Here is a 19,600-nt window from a genome sequence, read left to right on the forward strand (position 1 = left end):
GGCTGGTGGATTTGAACTACCAACCTTTTGGTTAGCAGCCGAGCTCTTAAGCACTGCACCACCAGGGCTCCTCTGGGGATACAGAGGTGGTCAAAACAGACAGGACCCATGCCCTTATGGAAGATGGTCTAGTGGGGGCAAACATTAAATATATCACAAATAAGTATAAAATTACATCTGTAAGAAGTGCTACAAAAGGGAGATTCGGGATGCCAGTAATTGGAGGAACTGACCTAATTTAGAAGTTCTGGAAAGACTTTTTCATAAAAAATAATCCACACAAGGCTCATCCCAAAAATGCAAAGATAACTCATGTCCCCACTTTCCCATTTCATCATCCTGTCACTAGCCACCCATGTGGCACTTTCTCTCTCTAATCCTAACCATGGGTCTCCACAAGTTAGAACGCTGTTCTTCTAGCCCCTGCCAGATAGGCAAACGTCATCCTATCTGCTGGTTCTTACTGCTCCTGGTGGATTCAGTAATTCATTAGAATGACTCACAGAACTCATGGAGACTACCTGTGCTTACATTACCCATTTATTATAACCAGAAAGGATACAGCAAATAGACGTTATCAGGCAAGGTCTGGGAGAAGTCCTGGCAGCATGAGGCTTCCAGGCTTCCATTGTCCTCAGGGGTGTGCCACGTTCTCCCATTCTCACCACTCCAGGAAGCCCAAAAGAGGAAATTCCAAGGTCCAGGGTCCCTTATAAGTCATTGGTACCTCAATGTATATGCATGACTGGAGCCTGGATACATATCATGAATCAATCCATATGTATGATTGATTCCATCATGCCACTTCCCTTTCTGAGGTTTGCTGCCAGGGTAGGGCTTGTGCCTCCCCTACTCATTTACACATGTTTCTGTGTTTACCTGGCTATTTTAGAAAACAAAGGGGGACCTTGATTGCTGGAGAAATCCAAGGGTTATTTATTTTCCAGAAACCAGAGACAAAGACCAAACCAAGCTCTTTATCCCATGCAGCTTCCTTGAAAGATTTAAGGATGTGTAGGTGTTAAGTAGGAAGCTCTGGTGAGGCGCTCAGCTGCTGACCGAAGGGTTGGTGGTTTGATCCCACCAGCCACTTAGTGGGAAAAAAGACCTAGTGATCTGCTCCCATAAAGATTAGTCTAGGAAACCCTATGGGGGCAGTTCTACTCTGTCCTATACAGTCTCTCTTAGCCGGAATTGACTCAAGGGCACACAACAACAGTAGGTGCTAAGTAGGTTAAAGAGGTGGAAGGATGAGTTCAGGAATAGTGGCATAAAACACCTATTAATTATGTGCATAGATTCTGTGGATGAGGGCGGATCAGACGGAGCTCAGATGAGACAGTTTATCTCTGCTTCATGATGTCTAGGGCATCAGCTGAAAGACCAGATGGCAGGGTGTGATTTGATGACTGGAGGCTGGATTTATCTGAAGGCTTGTTCACTGGCCTACAGGTGCTGGCTGTCAGGTGAGACCTGGCTTGTGCTGCTAGATGGATGCAGTGCCATTCCCTGGGTGGAGAACATGAAAAGTAGACTAGGATTAGGGAGGAAGGGTCATGAATTTAGTTTGGGGCACACATTGAATTTGAAGAATACTTTTTTGAGAAGATGTCAAATAAGCAGTTGCATATGTGGATCTGAAGCTCAAAAGAGAGGTCTAAGCTAAAGATAGAAATTTATGATTCATCTGCAGATAGGAAGTAATGGAGATTTAGGGTGTGCATGAGATCACCCAGGGAGATAGTCTGGAGTGGGAAGAAAAGAGGGCCTACCACTGGAATCCCTGGTTTGAGGGATTCTAATATATGCTGATCATGAAGAAGAAGATGGGCCAGAACAGGAGACAGAATAAGAACGCCAGATTAATGGGAGGACAACAGTGAAGTGTACCGTCGTGAGAGGTAAAGGCATTTAAGAAGATAGATGGGCACAGGATCAGATACTCCTGAGAAATAAGATGAGGACTGAAACATGTCCATTGGGTTTAATGATAGTCACGTTCAGTGGTTTGGGGGAGTTGTTGTTGGTAGTCGTCGAGTTGATTGCAACTCATGGCAACAGCTAGTGTGCAGAGTAGAACTGCTCCATAGGGTTTTCAGGGTTGTGACCTTTCACAAGCAGGTCGCTAGTTCTGTCTTCTGAGGCACCCTGGATGGGTTCAAGCCACTAACCTTTTGGCTAGTAGTTAAGCCCTTAACCATTTGTGCCACCTTAGGGCTCCTTTTGGGAAAGTAGAGACTCTGGAGTCCAGATCGGTATGGTGTAAGGAGTGAGTGGTGAGGAGGGGAAGACGGCAAATATAGGTAACTCTTTGGAGAAATTTCTTCCCTCAGTGAAAAAAGAGGGGAGGAGGATAGGAACACTGCAGGTGAAGGTAGATTTGATATTTTATGAGAGATTGAGAGAGTTTATTTTTGAAGAAAGAGATGAAGTCACCCTCTAAGAAAGGGAGTAGGAATGCCAGAATGATAAAAGTTCATAAGATTTGAGGTAGTCTTGGTGAAAGATGTGATAATGAGAAATAAAAGTGGAATCCACATTTTTGGTATTAATAGCTGCGATTGATTAAATTTTAAAAATGTAATCACTTACTAGTTTATTTGTTTTTTATCCTAATCCTTTTTTGTCAGAAGAATGATGAAAATGGAAACTGCTCAGGAGAAGGAATTGAATTCCCTACAACAAACCTATATGAACTGGAAAGCCGTGTTTTGACTGATCAGTGGTCTATCCCTTACAAGCGAGAAGAATCACTAGGGAAATGCCTGTTGGCGTCGACCTACTTAGCAAGACTTGGTAAGTTTTCAGACGTCAGATCCCATGAAAACATTTTTTGATAGGAAGCCTGAGTTTAATCCTAGCTCTTGTCATTGCCTGTCTTTGTAATCTTGGACAGATTATTTAATCTCTTAGTCTTTGTTTATCCCCTGTAGAATAAAAGCTTTGAACCAAATCAACTGTTTTCTTCTAGCTCCAATGGAGTATAGAACTCTTTAAAATATAATTGAAAAGCTTTATGGAAATTGAAATTGACTTTTTCCACAGAAACTTGGGGTACTTTAAGGCTTAATTTAGCAGCTTAATTTTTTTTTTTAAAAAGAAAAGAGCATAATATTTATTTAACAAACATTTTAATGCTTATTAAGTACTTGGCACTGTCCTAAGTGTTTTACAAATATTAAACTAACCCGAGTAATAAAATACTAGATTGGAAGCATGTGTGTCAATATAAGGAAACTTCTATAAATCTGTAAAAGAAAAAAAATATTTGTTATACTGATTTCAGTTATAAAATGAAATGAATTGGGCCACTTTTTGTGATTTTCTTTTTTAAAGGCATGCATAGTTTACTATCATGATTAAAGAGACACATTAAAAGGAAATATTTTGACTAAGATTTGATTTAACTGTAAGCAATATGCTTTTACGGCTGCACTTGTGATTGCCTTCTTGGCAGCAGCATTTATTGAGTTCCTGCTAGGATCTAGGTACTGCACTAGGCAGTGAATCTGAAAAAAAGACAATGTGTTAAGTTTAATTATTCCTAGTGATAAGCAAAATTTGTTATTAGTTTTTTTTTTTTTTAAAATGCATTACTTCCGAAGGATGATTTTTCAGTGGATTGATTTCATTCACTTAGCAAGTATTTATCACTTATTGCCTGCGAGGCACATTTCCGTATATTTTATTACACAGAGTTCATCTATATGTTTTAGGGAAGGAGAGTGGTTTTGGCATTTATTGAAATTTTTTTTTTTTTTTTTAAGAGCTGTTTAGGAAAACAGTAATGGCTAGCAAGTAGCTTCTGTTGGTCTTTTATTAGCTATTTAATTAGATCACTGAAGTTATTCTGACATGGACACCTAAGATCAACCATTTCAGTTCTCTTTAGTATTTACTTAGTCTAATGCTGTGGTTGTTTCTCAGCCTATTCTCTCACCAGAAAGTTTATATTCTGCTTTTAATAATCACTGAAGAATCAAAGTTTCTATGATAAATAGCTTCATATGTATTCATTTTGAATGATAGATATACTATTTTTATAAAGTACCTAAAATTTAAATAAGGTGTATCTTTTCATTTATTTTACTAAGGTCTTTGCGAGTCTGATGAGAATTGTAAAAGATTTATGGATAGGTGTATGCCTGAAGCATTTAAAAAGGTAAGAAAAATGTCCTCATCTGGTTTTTTAGTGGGAGTGAAGTTGGACAAGTTTTTTATTTTTGTTTTAGCTTTTTATGTGTGAGACTAGTTTATGAATTTTGTTCAACCAAGGAATCCTCTAAAATGAAAAAAGTAGCTCTAACTTTGGGGCTTATAAATGATTTACTTCTTTTATATTGTTCATATGTGTTTTTGGTTGAATATAAGTTTTACTTCCTGCTGTTTAATTGCTAAAGAATAAGTTAAGACTTAAGTATACTAGAAAATTACATATACATCTTAGTCAACTAAGGATTGTAGTGCTTAGAAAGATAATATTTATTTATCAAAATATAAGCCATTTTATACTTCTTATCATATAGAGACAGAAGCAAACATTTTAAACTTCTGAAAGTTTAACTGGATCAGGTATTCTTAGTGGCAAATGGCATGTGCGCAGCAGCATCTGTATCAGAGCTGGAGTGATACGCTCACGCCCATTTTGGTCACTTCTTAAAAAGCAATTTTTCTTAACAGTGAGAATAGGAGATCACAGGAGTCGTGTTTCTAAGAGCATTTTGACTTAGCATGATTCCCTTTTCAGAACATGAGTCTTGAATTCTCACTAGAGCAGGAACTATGTCTGTCATAGATACTGTCCTTTCTCCCAGTGTATAACTCATAGAAAGAGTGCAGTAAATGTTGAATGAATGAGTCTCCTGCTGTGTTGTACTTCTGAGTTTTGACATCCATTTTGGTCTCATGTGCAAGTAAGCCTCTAGAACTGCAGATGGGTGAAGTTTGTATTGATCTTAAAACCTAGTAAAACAGACTGTCCATTTGCAAATGATTATTCCCATCTGCATTTTGGTAGACAGAATCTCCTTTGATTTGAGACCTAAAAAGTAACAAAACTAATTTTAGAAACAAAAAAAGCTTCTTCAGAAAAGAAGAAATCTTTTTAAATTGTCATTTTGTGGGAGAGTTATATGGAACCAGGATTTATCTTCATTTTGGATGAATCGTCTAACAATTTGTAGTTTAAAATTATAGCTTTTTTAAAATGGTGAAATTTTTATAATGTAACACACTGTTAAACATATCATAATGTATGTGTAAATTTATAGAGAAAGAGAAAATACAAGTTTATTCAGTTGTGGAAAAGGACTTACTAGTCTAAAGAGAGAACCTTTAGGTTGATGATCTCCAGATCCAGAAAGCCCTGTATAAAGTCAGTTCACCAGAAAGTTACATATTTGGATTATAATAATCTAACTCTTAATAGAGATATTTCAGAGAACTGTTTTATGTTAAGCCCTCAGCTGTTAGTAACAGTATAATAAATGGTTGCATAAAGAACCATTGGTTTTGTTTTGTTTTTCCATAAAACTTTGAGTAGAAAGGTACTCTTCATTATGTTGTTCAGTGTTTTTTCTTTTTTATGTGAAAATGTATATGTTAAATTCTATTAGAGTTTAGAGCTAGTAAAAAGGTTCTCTCCCCATCAATGAGGCATATGTACTTCCTTGTATTAGATCAAAACAGCTACAGAATTCTGTGTGCCTTTTAGGCTTGGCTGCCAGAAAACTCAGTAGTATTTTATATAATTGCCATTGCTTCCCTTAGCATTGTGTCATGGTGTGATGAGCCTACTTCTGCCCTCCTTCCCCACCCAGGCGTTTTTTTATAAGCTGCCTCAAAGTTTTTTAGAGTAAGAATATAAATAATAAATAATTGCATGAATGAATGCTCAGAAGGAGCTTTGCCTGTTACTTCTACCTCCTTCACCTTTCACCTTCAGGCCAGCCTGGATTCTTTATTAGTATATTCAAGCAAGGGGGAAAAAAAATCTAGGTTTGGCCATTATGCATGATTATGTTTAAACCTTATGAGCATCTTCCTCACAAAGGTGCTGCCTGTTTTCCCCCACCTCTTCTGGAAGGTAGACAGAACTCCATTTTTCAAAGTAAAAAGAAAAGTGAACAAATAAGGTGGCGACAGAGGGAGTGGTGCTTAATCCACATACGTTTTTATCTTGTAGTCACATAAAGCTTCTTAAGTGTTAATCTCTTGCTTCATTTTGCTTTATTATTTAATTTGCAAATATAGAAGGAATACATATGCAAAAAATTCTTGCAGAAAATAATAATGCAATGGTTTATATAAACCCAGCCTTATGATTTTTGCTCATTTGAGGAAATAGTGCAGCTAATTGGTTTTTAGAAAATTTGGAACTGAGCTTTTTTCCATGCAGCTCAAGAAGTTTGGCCTCTTCTAGGCTGCTCTTTTTTAAGGGTTCCCAGTGTAGCTAATGTGATATTTTTATTGCACAGTGTTTTCCCTCTGAAGGGAAATCTTTCAAAAATGTATTAAACCACCATATCAATTTGCCATTATTTTATTAAGTGAAGTTCTTTGATTCCCCATTCCCTGTTCTGGCAGTTGTCCCTGAATTAGACTTCCCTTACAACTAGAAGACTGGAGATTGGAGGAATCCAACGATGATGATTTTAGATTCATCTGTGTGTCTTTTCCCTCCATTTTAATGAATCTAAAATGCCTTCAATGATAAGGCACCATTGTTTTATATTTTATGTTTATGCTTAAGAAAAATAGCTGCTAAGTAAACAATGTTACAGTGTCATATCACTTAGAAAGAGCTATTTTAGATTTGTTTAAACATTTTTTCAAATTGAATATTACTTTTGTACATACCAGATAGGAAACCATAAGTGAACTAAATTGGTAAGGTATTTCTAAAACTTTTTCACATTCGGAGTCCTGCTGTGTCTGGCCAGGAGATGGCATTGATAGGAAGATGCAGTCCTATTTCTGAGATGTAAAAAATGTATGTTATAGAATCAATGGAAACATAGCATTCATTTCTTAGATTCCAGAAATACTGATTAATAACTTGACAGCCAGCCATCAAGATACATTAATAATAATGCCTTACTATTTATAAAACAAAGAACTCTGGTGGTACAGTGGTGAAGCACTCGGCTGCTAACTGAAAGGTCAGTGGTTCAAACCTACCAGCTGCTCCGAGGAAGAAAGATGTGGCAGTCTGTTTCTGTAAAGATTACATACAGCCTTGGAACCCTTTGGGTTTCTACTGTGTTCCATAGGGTTACTATGAGTCGAAATCGACTCAACAGCAGTGGATATAGAGTATTTATAAAATGCTTTCCCATTTGTTGTATCTTTTGATCCTCATAACATCTGTGTAAAATGAGTAGGAATTAATGCCTCTTCAGAGATGAGAGAACTGAGCTTCTGAGAGTAAGATAAATTTGTCTAAGGCCGTACAGCTAGAGAACAGCAGTACCAGGAATTGATCTGAGGTTTTTACTTGCTCTGCATCACCTGGCCTCCCCTAGTAATAAGAAAAGTAGAGGAGCAAATAAAAATTTTATTTTAAACAAACTTCTTTAAGGACATTAAAATTCAAGAACAAAACAAAACTCTAAGTAAACTAATAAGTAGATGGACACTGCAGTTATGGATCTTTTAAAGCAAGTCATCTACATAAAAATAACTATTATGTTAATAATCTCTTAATTATTTGAGATTGAACTGATAAACTGTGGGCTTACTTTCTTTCTTTCAAGTTAAACTCTAGACTCTTCTTTATGTTTTTGTAGCTCCTGACATCAAGTGCTGTTCACAAGTGGGGTACTGAAATTCATGAAGGGATCTACAACATGTTGATGCTGTTGATTGAACTGGTTGCAGAAAGAATAAAACAAGACCCAATTCCTATTGGTCTCCTGGGTGTGCTTACAATGGTACAGTATCTCTAAAATGAAGTACTTTGTGTTTGGATTTTGTTTAAAATACCTGCTATCCTCTGACTCATAATTAATAATGAGTGATAATGATTTTATCTTTAGAGATATTAATGTTTAGGATTTTTGCTTTTTATTTTAGAAGCAGAGCAACAATCCTGTGTTTTCAGTTTAAAAGAAAGAACTTTTCCAATTTTAACAGCTTTCAACTTACAGAATGATTAAATAGCTTTCCCTTATCTCTCCCTGATTATTCACAACTTATATATCTTCACATAAGGTTTTCACATAGTTTGGTCTCTCGCCTTTTTCTCTGACAGCTAAGAGCATAGAGAGGGGACACTTAGTCATGCTCTTCCCTCCTAACTTCGTTTGTCACTGACCCTCTTGCCCAGTTCTACCTGTGGTAGTCCTAGTACATCTGGAGTTTTGACATCACCCTGCTTTGAATCAGACCTCTTATCCTGTTGCCTCCCTCTCCCCTCACAGCAAACATTGAAAAGGACAGAAGAGCACCAGATTAGTTGTTTGTTCCTCTGCACTAAGGAATATGATTTGTCAGTATACCTGGACCATTCCATTAATGAAGGAAGGAGTCCAAGGCTATATTTTATCTTCTTTTCTAATGCTAATATGTGTTGCTATAGAAATAGATAATAATAATGTTTCTCTGTTCTCTTGAAATATAGGCTTTCAATCCTGATAATGAATACCATTTTAAAAACAGAATGAAATTATCTCAAAGGAATTGGGCAGAAGTGTTTGGAGAGGGAAATATGTTTGCTATTTCACCGGTATCTACTTTCCAAAAGGTAAGCATAGCTTGTTTCATCTTTTTATTGAGAAACATATTGAAAGGGAAGATTTTCTGTGCTATAAAAATGACACTTTACATGAAAGGACTAAAACAGCTTATGAAAAATGACAAATATGGCTCATAAAATTGCTTTAACAATTTTTAAGACATTGCATGCTTTCCTATAGCTGTTAACTAACATCATGAAGAATTTTATAGATGAAATAATGTTTAATGAAATGAGAAGTGACCACATGACTTCAGTGCCCTGTTTATTGGATGATCAGAACCCCAGTTTAATTGGTGCCCCAGTTTCATAGAGATGTTTGAGAGCCTAGGACATTTGAAATGATTTGAAATGACTAACTGCACCTGGAGAAAATAATCTGGTAATAAGTCTCATATATAATTGTCTTTTAAACTTTATAAGCATAAAAACTTTTGCTTTTTCAAGCCCAGAACCAATATCTTTATCTTATATTTAAATGCCTTTAGTGTGCCAAGAACATTATACCCACAAGGAGTTCATAATTTAATCAATCCATTGGTTCAAACACTGGTTTATGAGAAACAGTTGAAAGAAGTCAATTTAATAAATAGAAAGCTTGTCCATTGCTTTAGTAGAAGGAGAGGTTTAGTTCAACAATCATTTATTGACCATTTACTATGTGTCTGGAAATATAATTACAAATAAAACAATCCTTTCCCTTAATATAAAGAGTAGTAAGACATGGTTCCTAGCTTATAGTATAGTGGGAGAAATATGAAAAGAAAAAAAAATTACAGTATAATAAACAATAGATGCAATTATAATAATATGTATGATACATAAAATACAGAGGAAGGAGTAGTTAATGCTCTCTTGGAGGATCAGACAATACTCCAGAGAGGAGGTAAGAACTGAGTAGAAAGCCACTGAGTATGTGCTTTGGGATTTAATCCCCACAACAACTCTATAAATTAGATACTGTTTTTAACCCCATTTCATCGATGAGAAACTGAGGCACACAGAGGTTAAGTCACTTGCCCAAGTTTGTATACCTAGTTATTGAAAGAACCCATAAAGTCCAGCTCCAGGGTCTGCTTTCTTTAACCATATGTAGTCGGTCTCCCAGAGTATTAAAATCTTCTCATCAGGGTTGTTGTGAGAATTAAATGACAAATGTATATAAAAACACTGAACATGGTGGTTCACTCTAGAAAGTACTCAGCAGATGTTCATTCTCTTCACCTCAATTTACTTTTGTAACAACTGAGACTCAAAAAAGGTTCAGTCTTTTTATTTCCTCTCATTGTCATGAAGGAAAGATCTCCCCTCCTCAAAGACCCCAGATCCGCTCCCCTCTTACCTTCTCAGTCATTTTACTCCTTAGATTTTCTATTCTGTCTTTGGTATCGTCAACCTTTTCCTCGTTATTAGATCATTCCCACTAGCATACAACATCTACTGGTATTGTCCATCTTTAAAAATTCTGCCTTTGCTACCACATCCCTCTGTAGTTTCAGCATGGTTTTCTGCTCTCCTTCCACAGCCATACCTTATGAAAGACTCCATTTCTTCCACTCCCGGTCATTCTTCTCATCTTTGCCTTAAACATTTTAACTTACTAACTGAACAGAATCTAAATGTCATCAATGTCTGTATCCTCTTCTGAGTAATACATCAAAACCTTCGAATGTTTTTTGTGATCTCTTGCTCCTGACTCATTTCTCTTTATTTTTATTGTTGTGCATTGTCTTAGTTCTCTCGTATATTTTTTATCCCATAAAATAGAATTCATCATCATTGTTATTTTATACAGTGTTTTGACATAGCCATATTTATATACTAATTTCTTTATGTACCATTTCTTCTGCATCTCGGACCTTCCATTTGATTTTTTTTTTTTTTTTCCCTTCTTCCTGAAGTGCATCATATAAAGTGTCCTTTAGTAAGGGTCACTAAATCTTTATTTTTGATGGCCAGAACTTCACTTTATTTCCCATTTATTTAAGAATATTTTCACAGGGTCTTAAATTCTGGATTGACACTTATTTTCTGTCAAAATATTGATTATATCATTCTGCTGACTCCTGTGTTTGTTGCTGTAGAAAAGTCACTTTTGGTCTGTTGTTCCTTTGTAAAAAGTCTTTTTTCCATGGCTGCTTTTTGAGATCTCCTCTTTCTCTTTGATGTTTGGCAATTTCAATCTCGTATTATTAACAGAGCCCTGGTGGCACAGTGGTTAAGAGCTATGATTGCTAACCAAAAGGTTGGCAGTTGGAATCCACCAGCTGCTCCTTGAAAACCCTATGGGGCAGTTCTTCTCTGTCCTATAGGGTCGCTATGAGTCGGAATCGACTCAGTGGCAGTGGGTTTTGTTTTTTTTTAACTGAGGTTTTTTGTTTTTTGTATTTGTTTTTTATCGTGCTTCAAATTCATTGGGCTTCTCAATCTAAGGATTAATGTCTTGTATCAACTCTGGAAAATTCTCAGCCATTATCTCTTCAAATATTGTCTGTCTTCTTCTGCAGCTTTGATTGGGTATATGTTAAGACCTTCTTATTCTGTCCTCCATGTCCCTTAACTTCTTTTCATATTTTCTATCTTTTTGTCTCCTTGTGCTGCATTTGTGATGATTTTTCTCAGATTTATAGTCCAGTTCACTAATCTTTTTCTACTGACATCTAATCTCCTGTTAAACGTTAAGTCTTTAATTTCAGTTAATGTGTTTTTCGTTTATGTAAATTCTATATGGTTCCTTTCCAACTCAGTTATTTTTTATTGTCTCATGTTCTTAACTCTTATTTTCAATCCCCACTTCTTTTATGCTTCATTTGTGATCTGTCTGATACCTGCAGGTCTTACTCTGTTGGCTCTTACTTACAATACTTTGTTTTGTGTGTGTGTGCATGTGTGTATGTATGTTGAAATACTTTGTTTTCCTGTGAGCTTACATTTCTTGGAATTAATCTAGGGAGATTTTAAGGCCTGAGTTGAAAGTTCTGTGTTCGGAAAGGAATTACTTTTATTTCTTCCAGGTGTCTGAGAATACTAGGATCCAGACCAGTTAAATTGTCACCTTAAGGTTTTTCAGACCATAAAGTCAGTGTGAATTTGGGCATATCCAAAACATAAAGAAGTCCTTGATTTAATCTTAAATATCTCTTCAATCTACTTCTTTCTATCTTTTCTGGTACCATCTTTCTTCAAGGACCATCATGTCTCATCTAGTTACTGCACTGGGCTTCCAACTAGTGCCTGTAGTTTTCACTTTCTCATTCATCCATTCCGTTCACCACATAACTGCAAGAGTGATCTTAAAACATAAAATGTATTACTGTCTTACTTAAAACACTTTTGTTGCTTTCCTCCTAATCATATTCTACAAGTTCGTATATGATCTGGCCGTTGCCTCTTTCTGCAACTTCATCTGTTGCTCTCTCCCCTGGCTCACCATGTTCTAGCTGGCAGTTTTCTCTCGGTTCTTCAAATTAGGTAGCTCTTTACTATATTCCCCACAGGGCCTTCGCTATTCCATCCGCTCTGCCTGGACTGTTCTTTGAATGACTAAATCTTTCTCATCCTTTAAGCCCCAGGTTAAGGAGCACCTCTCAAGAGTGGTCTTCCATCACCCATCACCCATAGAACAGGTCTTTATTCTCCATTTGAGAGGACCTTTTGTTTGCCTTTTATAGGACTTAGCACTATTTAACTATTTTTTATGTTTGTTGAGTTACTTGTTTTTGTTGACTGTGTTAGAATGTGAGCTTCTCTTCCTAGTCACTGTTCTGTATCCAGCCCCTGTACAGTGTGCAGGCCTGGGACAGTGAATGCTGAGAAAAGGAAAGAAAGGAGGAAGAAAACAAGGGCTTGCCCAGGAGCACTAATTAATTACACAACCAGGACTAAAACATTAATCTTCTTATTCCTGATTTATTACTCTTTAGGTTAATAATTGTTAATTTCTAAATGTCACTTAGAGAATTTAACTCAAGTTGTCCTGTTCTTTGGAGAGCTTAAACAACTGATCTCAGCTACCTAAAATGGCATAAATGTCCTATATTCTGGCAATCCCACCAAAATGCAGTCCGAGACTCCCAGAATTGTATACAGTAGTATCAAAGACTCACATTAAGAAACACTTGGAAAAACCTTTCAAAAATATTTTTTAAAATTTAATAGTTGTTCTCCAACTTTTCATTTAGAAAAAAAAAAAGTGAATGTTAATGTTTATATTGCCATCTCATTTTCTACTTCTTTTCTCATAGGAGCCTCATGGATGGGTTGTGGATTTGGTAAATAAGGTATCCAGCTTTTATTAATATGGTCACTGTAATATGTTTTCCATCTTTAAATGAGATTTCATGGAGTCCCTGGGTGGTGCAAACAGTTAAGCACTTGACTACTAACCGAAAAGTTAGCAGTTCAAACCCGCCCAGAGGCACTTTGGAAGACAGGCCTGGTGACCTGCTTCCAAAATGTCACAGCCTTGAAAACCCCATGGAGCAGTTCTACTCTGCACACACGGGCTTGCCCTGGGTCAAAGTTAACCTGACGGCAACTAACAACAACAGTGAGATACCCTAGAGTTTGGTATTTTAAGTAAATGACAGCTACAGAGAATAATCAGAATTTTTTCCTAAGGGAGGTAGGTTTTATGGTTCCTCTCCTTTTATGTAGTCTTTGTACAGATAAACATCAGCTTTAAAGCTCAGCACATCTCCTGCAGTATACCATAGGAGAATTAGCCGTTATCTTCATGATTCTCTTGAGACCAAATATTATACAACATAAAGTAGAATATTAGATTTGGTTGCTTGCTGAAATTAAATGTATGGCATTTAAACATTAATTTGTGTCTTTTTTCTTCTCAGTTTGGAGAATTAGGTGGGTTTGCAGCAATCCAAGCCAAGCTCCATTCAGAAGATGTAGAACTTGGGGTAAGTTAAACCACTGTGTACTCCATGTGGAAGTTCACTTCACTTGTGTTCGTATCCAACCTAGAGGACACAGTCTGTACACATTACATTAAATGTTAAATTATAAGTTCATCTTTACAAGAGCAGATTCATGGTTCTAATAATCAAATAAATCTTTACTCCTCATCAATCAAATTTCAATGTATTTAAGTATTTTTATCTCATTGATTTCCCTTTCCTATGGTATTTTTCTCTTAATTATCTTACTGTCTAAGGATATCTGCAGTAAGTGGCAAGTATATGTGTACCTAACAAATTTTATGACTCAGTTAAATGAGCATATAAATGAGCATTCATTTCATTGTATCAGGCAGGCAGAAATGAAAATATTTTATTTCAGCAAGGTTGCTTAGTAAGCTTTTTGGCATCATAGAGACTTACAGATAAAAAAGAGCTGTAAGATAGGAGCTTCGAATCATTCCTGAGTTGCAATACCATTATATTTTCATGTAAACTTCATTTCCTCAAAGAATAAACCTTGTGATAAGGGAAATAACTTAATCATTAATTTTTCACAGACTGCTGACCTGTGTAACTGAAACACTATTCTGTTCTCTAGTTAATCATTCAATTGAAAACATTGTGTTAGCTGCTGTATTTGATCAGTGCATAAAATGATGTGGTAAATATACCTAAGTGATAAAAATTGTACTTACAGTACCAGTTATTTCTGAGGGACCGTGACTAATCACCTCGCTTGGTCCCTCTTTGAATGAATAAAATAACAATGCTTAGGGAGAGACACTGATGCTACACGAATAGACTGACCCTTTCTTGCCACCTGCTTCTCATCCTTAAAGGTCAGATGTTTGCCAGATCATAAACTTAACACTGACAAACTTTTCTACTGATCAGGGAGCTTCTTCTACGTTTCTTGGAAGGAAGTTAATTAGGTTGTTGGGCTGTCATTTTGATCCCCATTGAATGGATAAAGTATGTTGGAAGTTGACCTGGAAGATAATAGTGATTTAAAAAGGAAAACAGAAGAAAATCCTATTCAAGTACCAGGTTTTTATTTTTATTTTTTCCCAGCTTTCTGGTTTCTCAAGAAATGGCTGTATAGGTCATTGGGCCTATATCAGAAAAATTTATTTCATTAAAAAAAAAATGTTAGACCGCTCACTAATTTACTGAAAACTTAAATACATACATACATACATACCCACCCACCCAAAAGTTCTACCCTACTTGACCAAAAACTGGCTGAGGATAAATACATCTGAACCTAAGCTGTTCCTCCAAGATTTTTCCCTTAGGTCAAACCATTTATCAGAACGACTGTATTGTTTGCTGCAGTTGATGTAGAATTATATTGTTTGACTTGTATTGAGGAGATAGTAAAACTCAGGCATAGGAGAGATTCTAAGGGTTAAGACTCTAATTTTAGCAAACAAATATAATTAAAATTTCATAGTAAGTGCTTGATTTCTGACCAGTTAAGAAAGTGGCTATGTCCCAAAGTAAATTTAGGCCATATTATATGGAGCCTTGGTGGCATATTGGTTAAGAGCTCGGCTGCTAACCAAAAGTTTGGCAGTTTGAATTCACCAGCCACTCCTTGGAAACCCTATGGGGCAGTTCTACTCTGTCCTGTAGGGTCCCTATGAGTCAGAATTGACTAAACGGCAATGGGTTTGGTTTGCTTTTTTTGGTTATAAGACTTATGTACAAGTCACATATTTTGAATTTGAAAAATACAATGAGAAAAATATGACTCACAATCCCACCACATAAGTATACCTGTACAAAGTAAGAAATGAAAGTTGCATCTCCCTACACTCCCTCACCCCTACATACATACTCACCTGCCATTTAATATATAGCCTGACTTTTTTCTAAATTTACATAAAAGGTAACTATGCGTGTTCTCTCTCTCTCTTTAAAACAAAATTGTAATCAAGCTGTACCTAGTGGTATATTTTCATTTAACCTTATCTTGTGGACATCTTTCCAGGTCAGTGCTGTCAGTCTTTTTAATGGCTCTATCGTATTCTTGCAAATGGTGTACCATCACGCAGTTACTTATTAATGGACACTGGGTTATTTCTACATTTTTGCTGTTACAAAGTGTGCCTTGTAAATGTATCTTCATGTACTTGTGCTATTATTTCTAAAGGATAGATTCCTAGAAAATGAGGTTTCTGGGTTAAAGACTGTATTCATTTTTTTATTATAATTGACAGCACTAAATCTCTAACCAAAAAGCTTATACCAGCCTGTACTCTCACAAATATTTCCTAATATTCTCATCAGTGCTGAATATTTTCAGTTTTTAATTTTCCAACATGATGGAAAAAAATACTGTTATTATTTACCTTGTAATACTCTGATTTTCTATGATTTTGAGCATTTGTTCATATGATTATTGCTTATTTGTGTTTCTTCTGTGAATTGCCATGGCTATTTAGTGACTCTTTTGGGTTGTTTATCTTACTAATTTTCTAGGAATTTTTTTTTATATTAAGCATATCAATGCCCTGTCTGTTTTGTGTGTTTGCAAATATTTTTTATCCCAGTCTTTTGTTTCTCTTTTTAATTTTTATTGATGGTGTGTTTTACTGTACAGAAGTTTCAAAATTTTATGTAGTCAAATTTTTCTGTAATGGCTTACTTTCTGACTTGCTTAAGAAATGTCCCCCTAAAGCCAACACAACTTATCCAAGGCAAGGTCATGGAAGCTCCGTAAACACATCCATACTCCCTGAGGGACCAGATTACTGGGCTGAGGGCTCTGGGGACCATAGAAAAAAGAAAAGAAAAGAAATGTACCCCCCAGCTCCAGGTTATAAAAATGTTCTTTCATTTTTATACTTTCATGGTTCTGTTTTTTAAACTTAGCTTTTGAATCTATTTAGAATTTATTTTTATATATTGTGTAAAATAGGGATCCATTTTTATTTTTTTGCAAGTGAATAACCATTTTAAGATTCTTTACTGAGTAATCCATCATTTGTGAACTATTTTGATTTGCTGGCTGTATTGTATGTCAAAGGCATGTATGTATATGGCTTTGTTCCTGGACTTCTACTGCATTCATTCACTCTATGGTTCATTTCTGTACTATTGCTGTGCTGTTTTAATAATTGGTACTACCAGCCCTGCCCATTATCACTCTTTTCTAAAATTCTCTTGGTTAGTCTCATATTTTTACTCTTCTGGATATAGTCCGCATGTCAAGTTCCCTTGAGAAAAATCCCATTGACATCATGATTGGCATTGTGTTAAATTTATAGGTCAATGTATGGAGAATTGTCATTTCTACAGAACTGCTTGGAATATGGTATCTCTCTGTTGATTTGAGTCTTCTTTTATGTACTTTGGTGAAGTTTTAAAATTGTCTTCATATAGGTCCTAAGTTTTTTTTGTTAAAAGGACATTTCACTCCTTCCCAAAATACGCTATCCTTTTGCCAAAAATGTTCATTATTCTACTATATGAACTTCAGTATCATTTCATCCAGTCCTCCAAAAAAATCCTGTTGACATATTCTGATTTAAATTACATTAAATTTCTATAATAATTTAAAAGAGTTGACATCTTTTTATCAGTTTTTCCTATCCAAGAGTATAATTTGTCTAGTCATCCGTTTATGACTTGATCTAATAATCACTATTTAAATTTTTCTCTGATACATGGAAAGGGTTTTGTTTAATACTGAAAGGAAAAAACCCTCTCCTATTTATTTCTCACATTCGTTGTGTCTTTTTCCAGGCAGTCTCGGCATTGCTGCAGCCCCTAGGAGTGTGTGCAGAGTACCTTAACTCCTCAGTGGTACAGGTAAGACTAGGCCAATTTACATGTACTTCAGAAGGTGATCCAAGACATGTGAACAGTAATAAGTCTCTTTTTATGAGGCTGTTTAGCCTTATGCCTAGTCCAGAGTAACTTCTTTTTCTTTTGTATTTTCAGATTAGCTAATAAGTATCTTTTTATGAGGTTTTTAGCATTATGCCTAGTCCAGGGTAACTTCTTTTTCTTTTTTCTTTTTTTTTTTTCAGATTAGCGTCCTTTTAGTAAAAAATATTACCAGAAGAGTCAGGAAACGATAAGTCGTTTAAACTATAGGAGACATTTGAAAGGCTGTTTACCTTTTCAAATTATATTATCAGTTGTAATTTCTGTATGATAGCACATATTTCTCTGTTTCTTTATCTGTAAAATGAGCATATATTACTACCTACTTCACAGGATTATTTAAGCACACAGTGCCATTATGTGAGATCCCTATGGGTCATATATGGTTTGCACTCGACTGCTTTTACTAACTTAAACATTGGCAGTTAGAACCCACCCAGTGGTGCCACTGAAGGCCTGGCAATCTGCTTCCATAAAGAAAACCCTATGGAGCAGTTCATGGTTTGCCATGAGTCAGAATTAACTGGATGGCAGTGGGTTTGGTGTTTGTTTTTTCTTTTTCAGCTTGGCCATTATGTGCTAAGTTAGATCAGCGTTAAGCAATTGGCTAGACTAGCAAAGTCACTCACTTCTGAATCACAGCTTCACAGCACAATTCATCTGATTTCCTGCCTCTGCAGAATTATAAGTCACCAGGTCATGGAACAGTCAAAGCTATGAGTGTTCAGTTTTCTAATGTTAAAGGCTTGTTATATTTTCTTATTCCCTTTCCATTTGAATTAACAAGTTTTACTAAATATTATATTGAAATGCCTCTGTTTATTATTTTCTTTATAAATAAGTCTGAGAAACCTGTAACTTTTACAGAGGGTTTTTCTGTTTTTTTTTTAAATCGCCATAAATGGTTTTGAAAGCGTAGGGTTCTTTGGGAGTAATGTTTCTGTATGCACTGTTCCTTCTTTCCAATGTCATATTTCCTTAGCACCATTTTAACAAGGGAGATGTGATTTTTTTACTAGGTTCTGGAAGTTTTTGCTATTTCTAAATGTTAAATGCTTTCTTTAGCTATCAAGGTAATACTGCAAGATTTTTAAGTGAAATAAAATGGCTGTTTATGTATTTCTTTCAAAACATCTAGTGTTCTTCAGGTTATTAAACATTCAAGGCTAACCTTTAGTTTTGTAGCTAAAACATTAAGGCATAAAGAGGCAAGATGATTTGACTGATAAGCTTTTTAATAAATCGGGGTCAGGATTAGATTTTAAATGCATGCAGTATCTATGCGTTGCTCTACTGGAGGGAAGTCAACAAATATTCCAGCTGCTAATTAATATTAACTTCTTTGGAATTTCCAGGTTTTACATATCAGTACAGTTTAGAAAGGATAAGAAGTACATGAATTTCCAACCAAAACATATTTAACTTCCTTTTTAATTATTTCAAACTATCCAAACTGAAATTAGTTTAGCAATAAACTCATACCATAATAAATGTTACTTGACACAAATTAAACAGTTGTCTCCACCACTAGCTACTTGTGTGACTTGGAAAGATTTATGTAACCTTTTTGCCTCAGTTATTCATCTGTAAAATGGTGATGATAAGATACTTACCTCATACAGCTGTGGCGAGGATTAAAAAGGGTCTAGCACATGCCAACAGGATCACTATGACTTGCCTCTTAACTGTAAGAGCTTCAGTCCTTTTTGTACAGTTGGCATAAGTGTAAAAGGAAAAATCTATCTGGATAATTGCCTAATGTCATTTTAATTCATTGCTAATGTATTCATGACCCTGATAGCCAAATATTGTCTGTCTTCTCTCCTTACCAGCTGTTTCTAAGTTTTATAAATTATTTTACTTATATAGAGGTAATAAATTAGATCTAGCTAGTATTTTACTGCTTCTTACATACTGTTTAGAGTGTGTTATCTGCTTAGGTTACCATTCTGGAGGACTGTGTAGGTATGAGTCTTAGCTATAGACCTCATTCATATCAGCAAGCAGAGTGCACACAACAGCATACTTAGCATGGTTTACGTTGTATTCATTTTTA

At 35.7% G+C, this 19,600-nt stretch overlaps 1 protein-coding gene across 1 annotated transcript in view; it reads left to right on the plus strand.

The window, feature by feature from the left end:
- USP24 (ubiquitin specific peptidase 24) overlaps window positions 1-19,600 on the plus strand; it is a 145,041-nt gene that overhangs the window by 32,325 nt on the left and 93,116 nt on the right. The window contains exons 2-8 of the mRNA XM_023727032.1: window positions 2,631-2,796; window positions 4,095-4,162; window positions 7,788-7,931; window positions 8,621-8,743; window positions 12,979-13,014; window positions 13,585-13,650; window positions 17,401-17,466. Of these exons, the coding sequence (XP_023582800.1) occupies window positions 2,631-2,796; window positions 4,095-4,162; window positions 7,788-7,931; window positions 8,621-8,743; window positions 12,979-13,014; window positions 13,585-13,650; window positions 17,401-17,466 (669 nt within the window). The remainder of the gene's footprint in view (window positions 1-2,630; window positions 2,797-4,094; window positions 4,163-7,787; window positions 7,932-8,620; window positions 8,744-12,978; window positions 13,015-13,584; window positions 13,651-17,400; window positions 17,467-19,600) is intronic.

This window comes from Trichechus manatus, unplaced genomic scaffold, assembly GCF_000243295.1.
Source record: "Trichechus manatus latirostris isolate Lorelei unplaced genomic scaffold, TriManLat1.0 scaffold00015, whole genome shotgun sequence".
Taxonomy (NCBI): domain Eukaryota; kingdom Metazoa; phylum Chordata; class Mammalia; order Sirenia; family Trichechidae; genus Trichechus; species Trichechus manatus.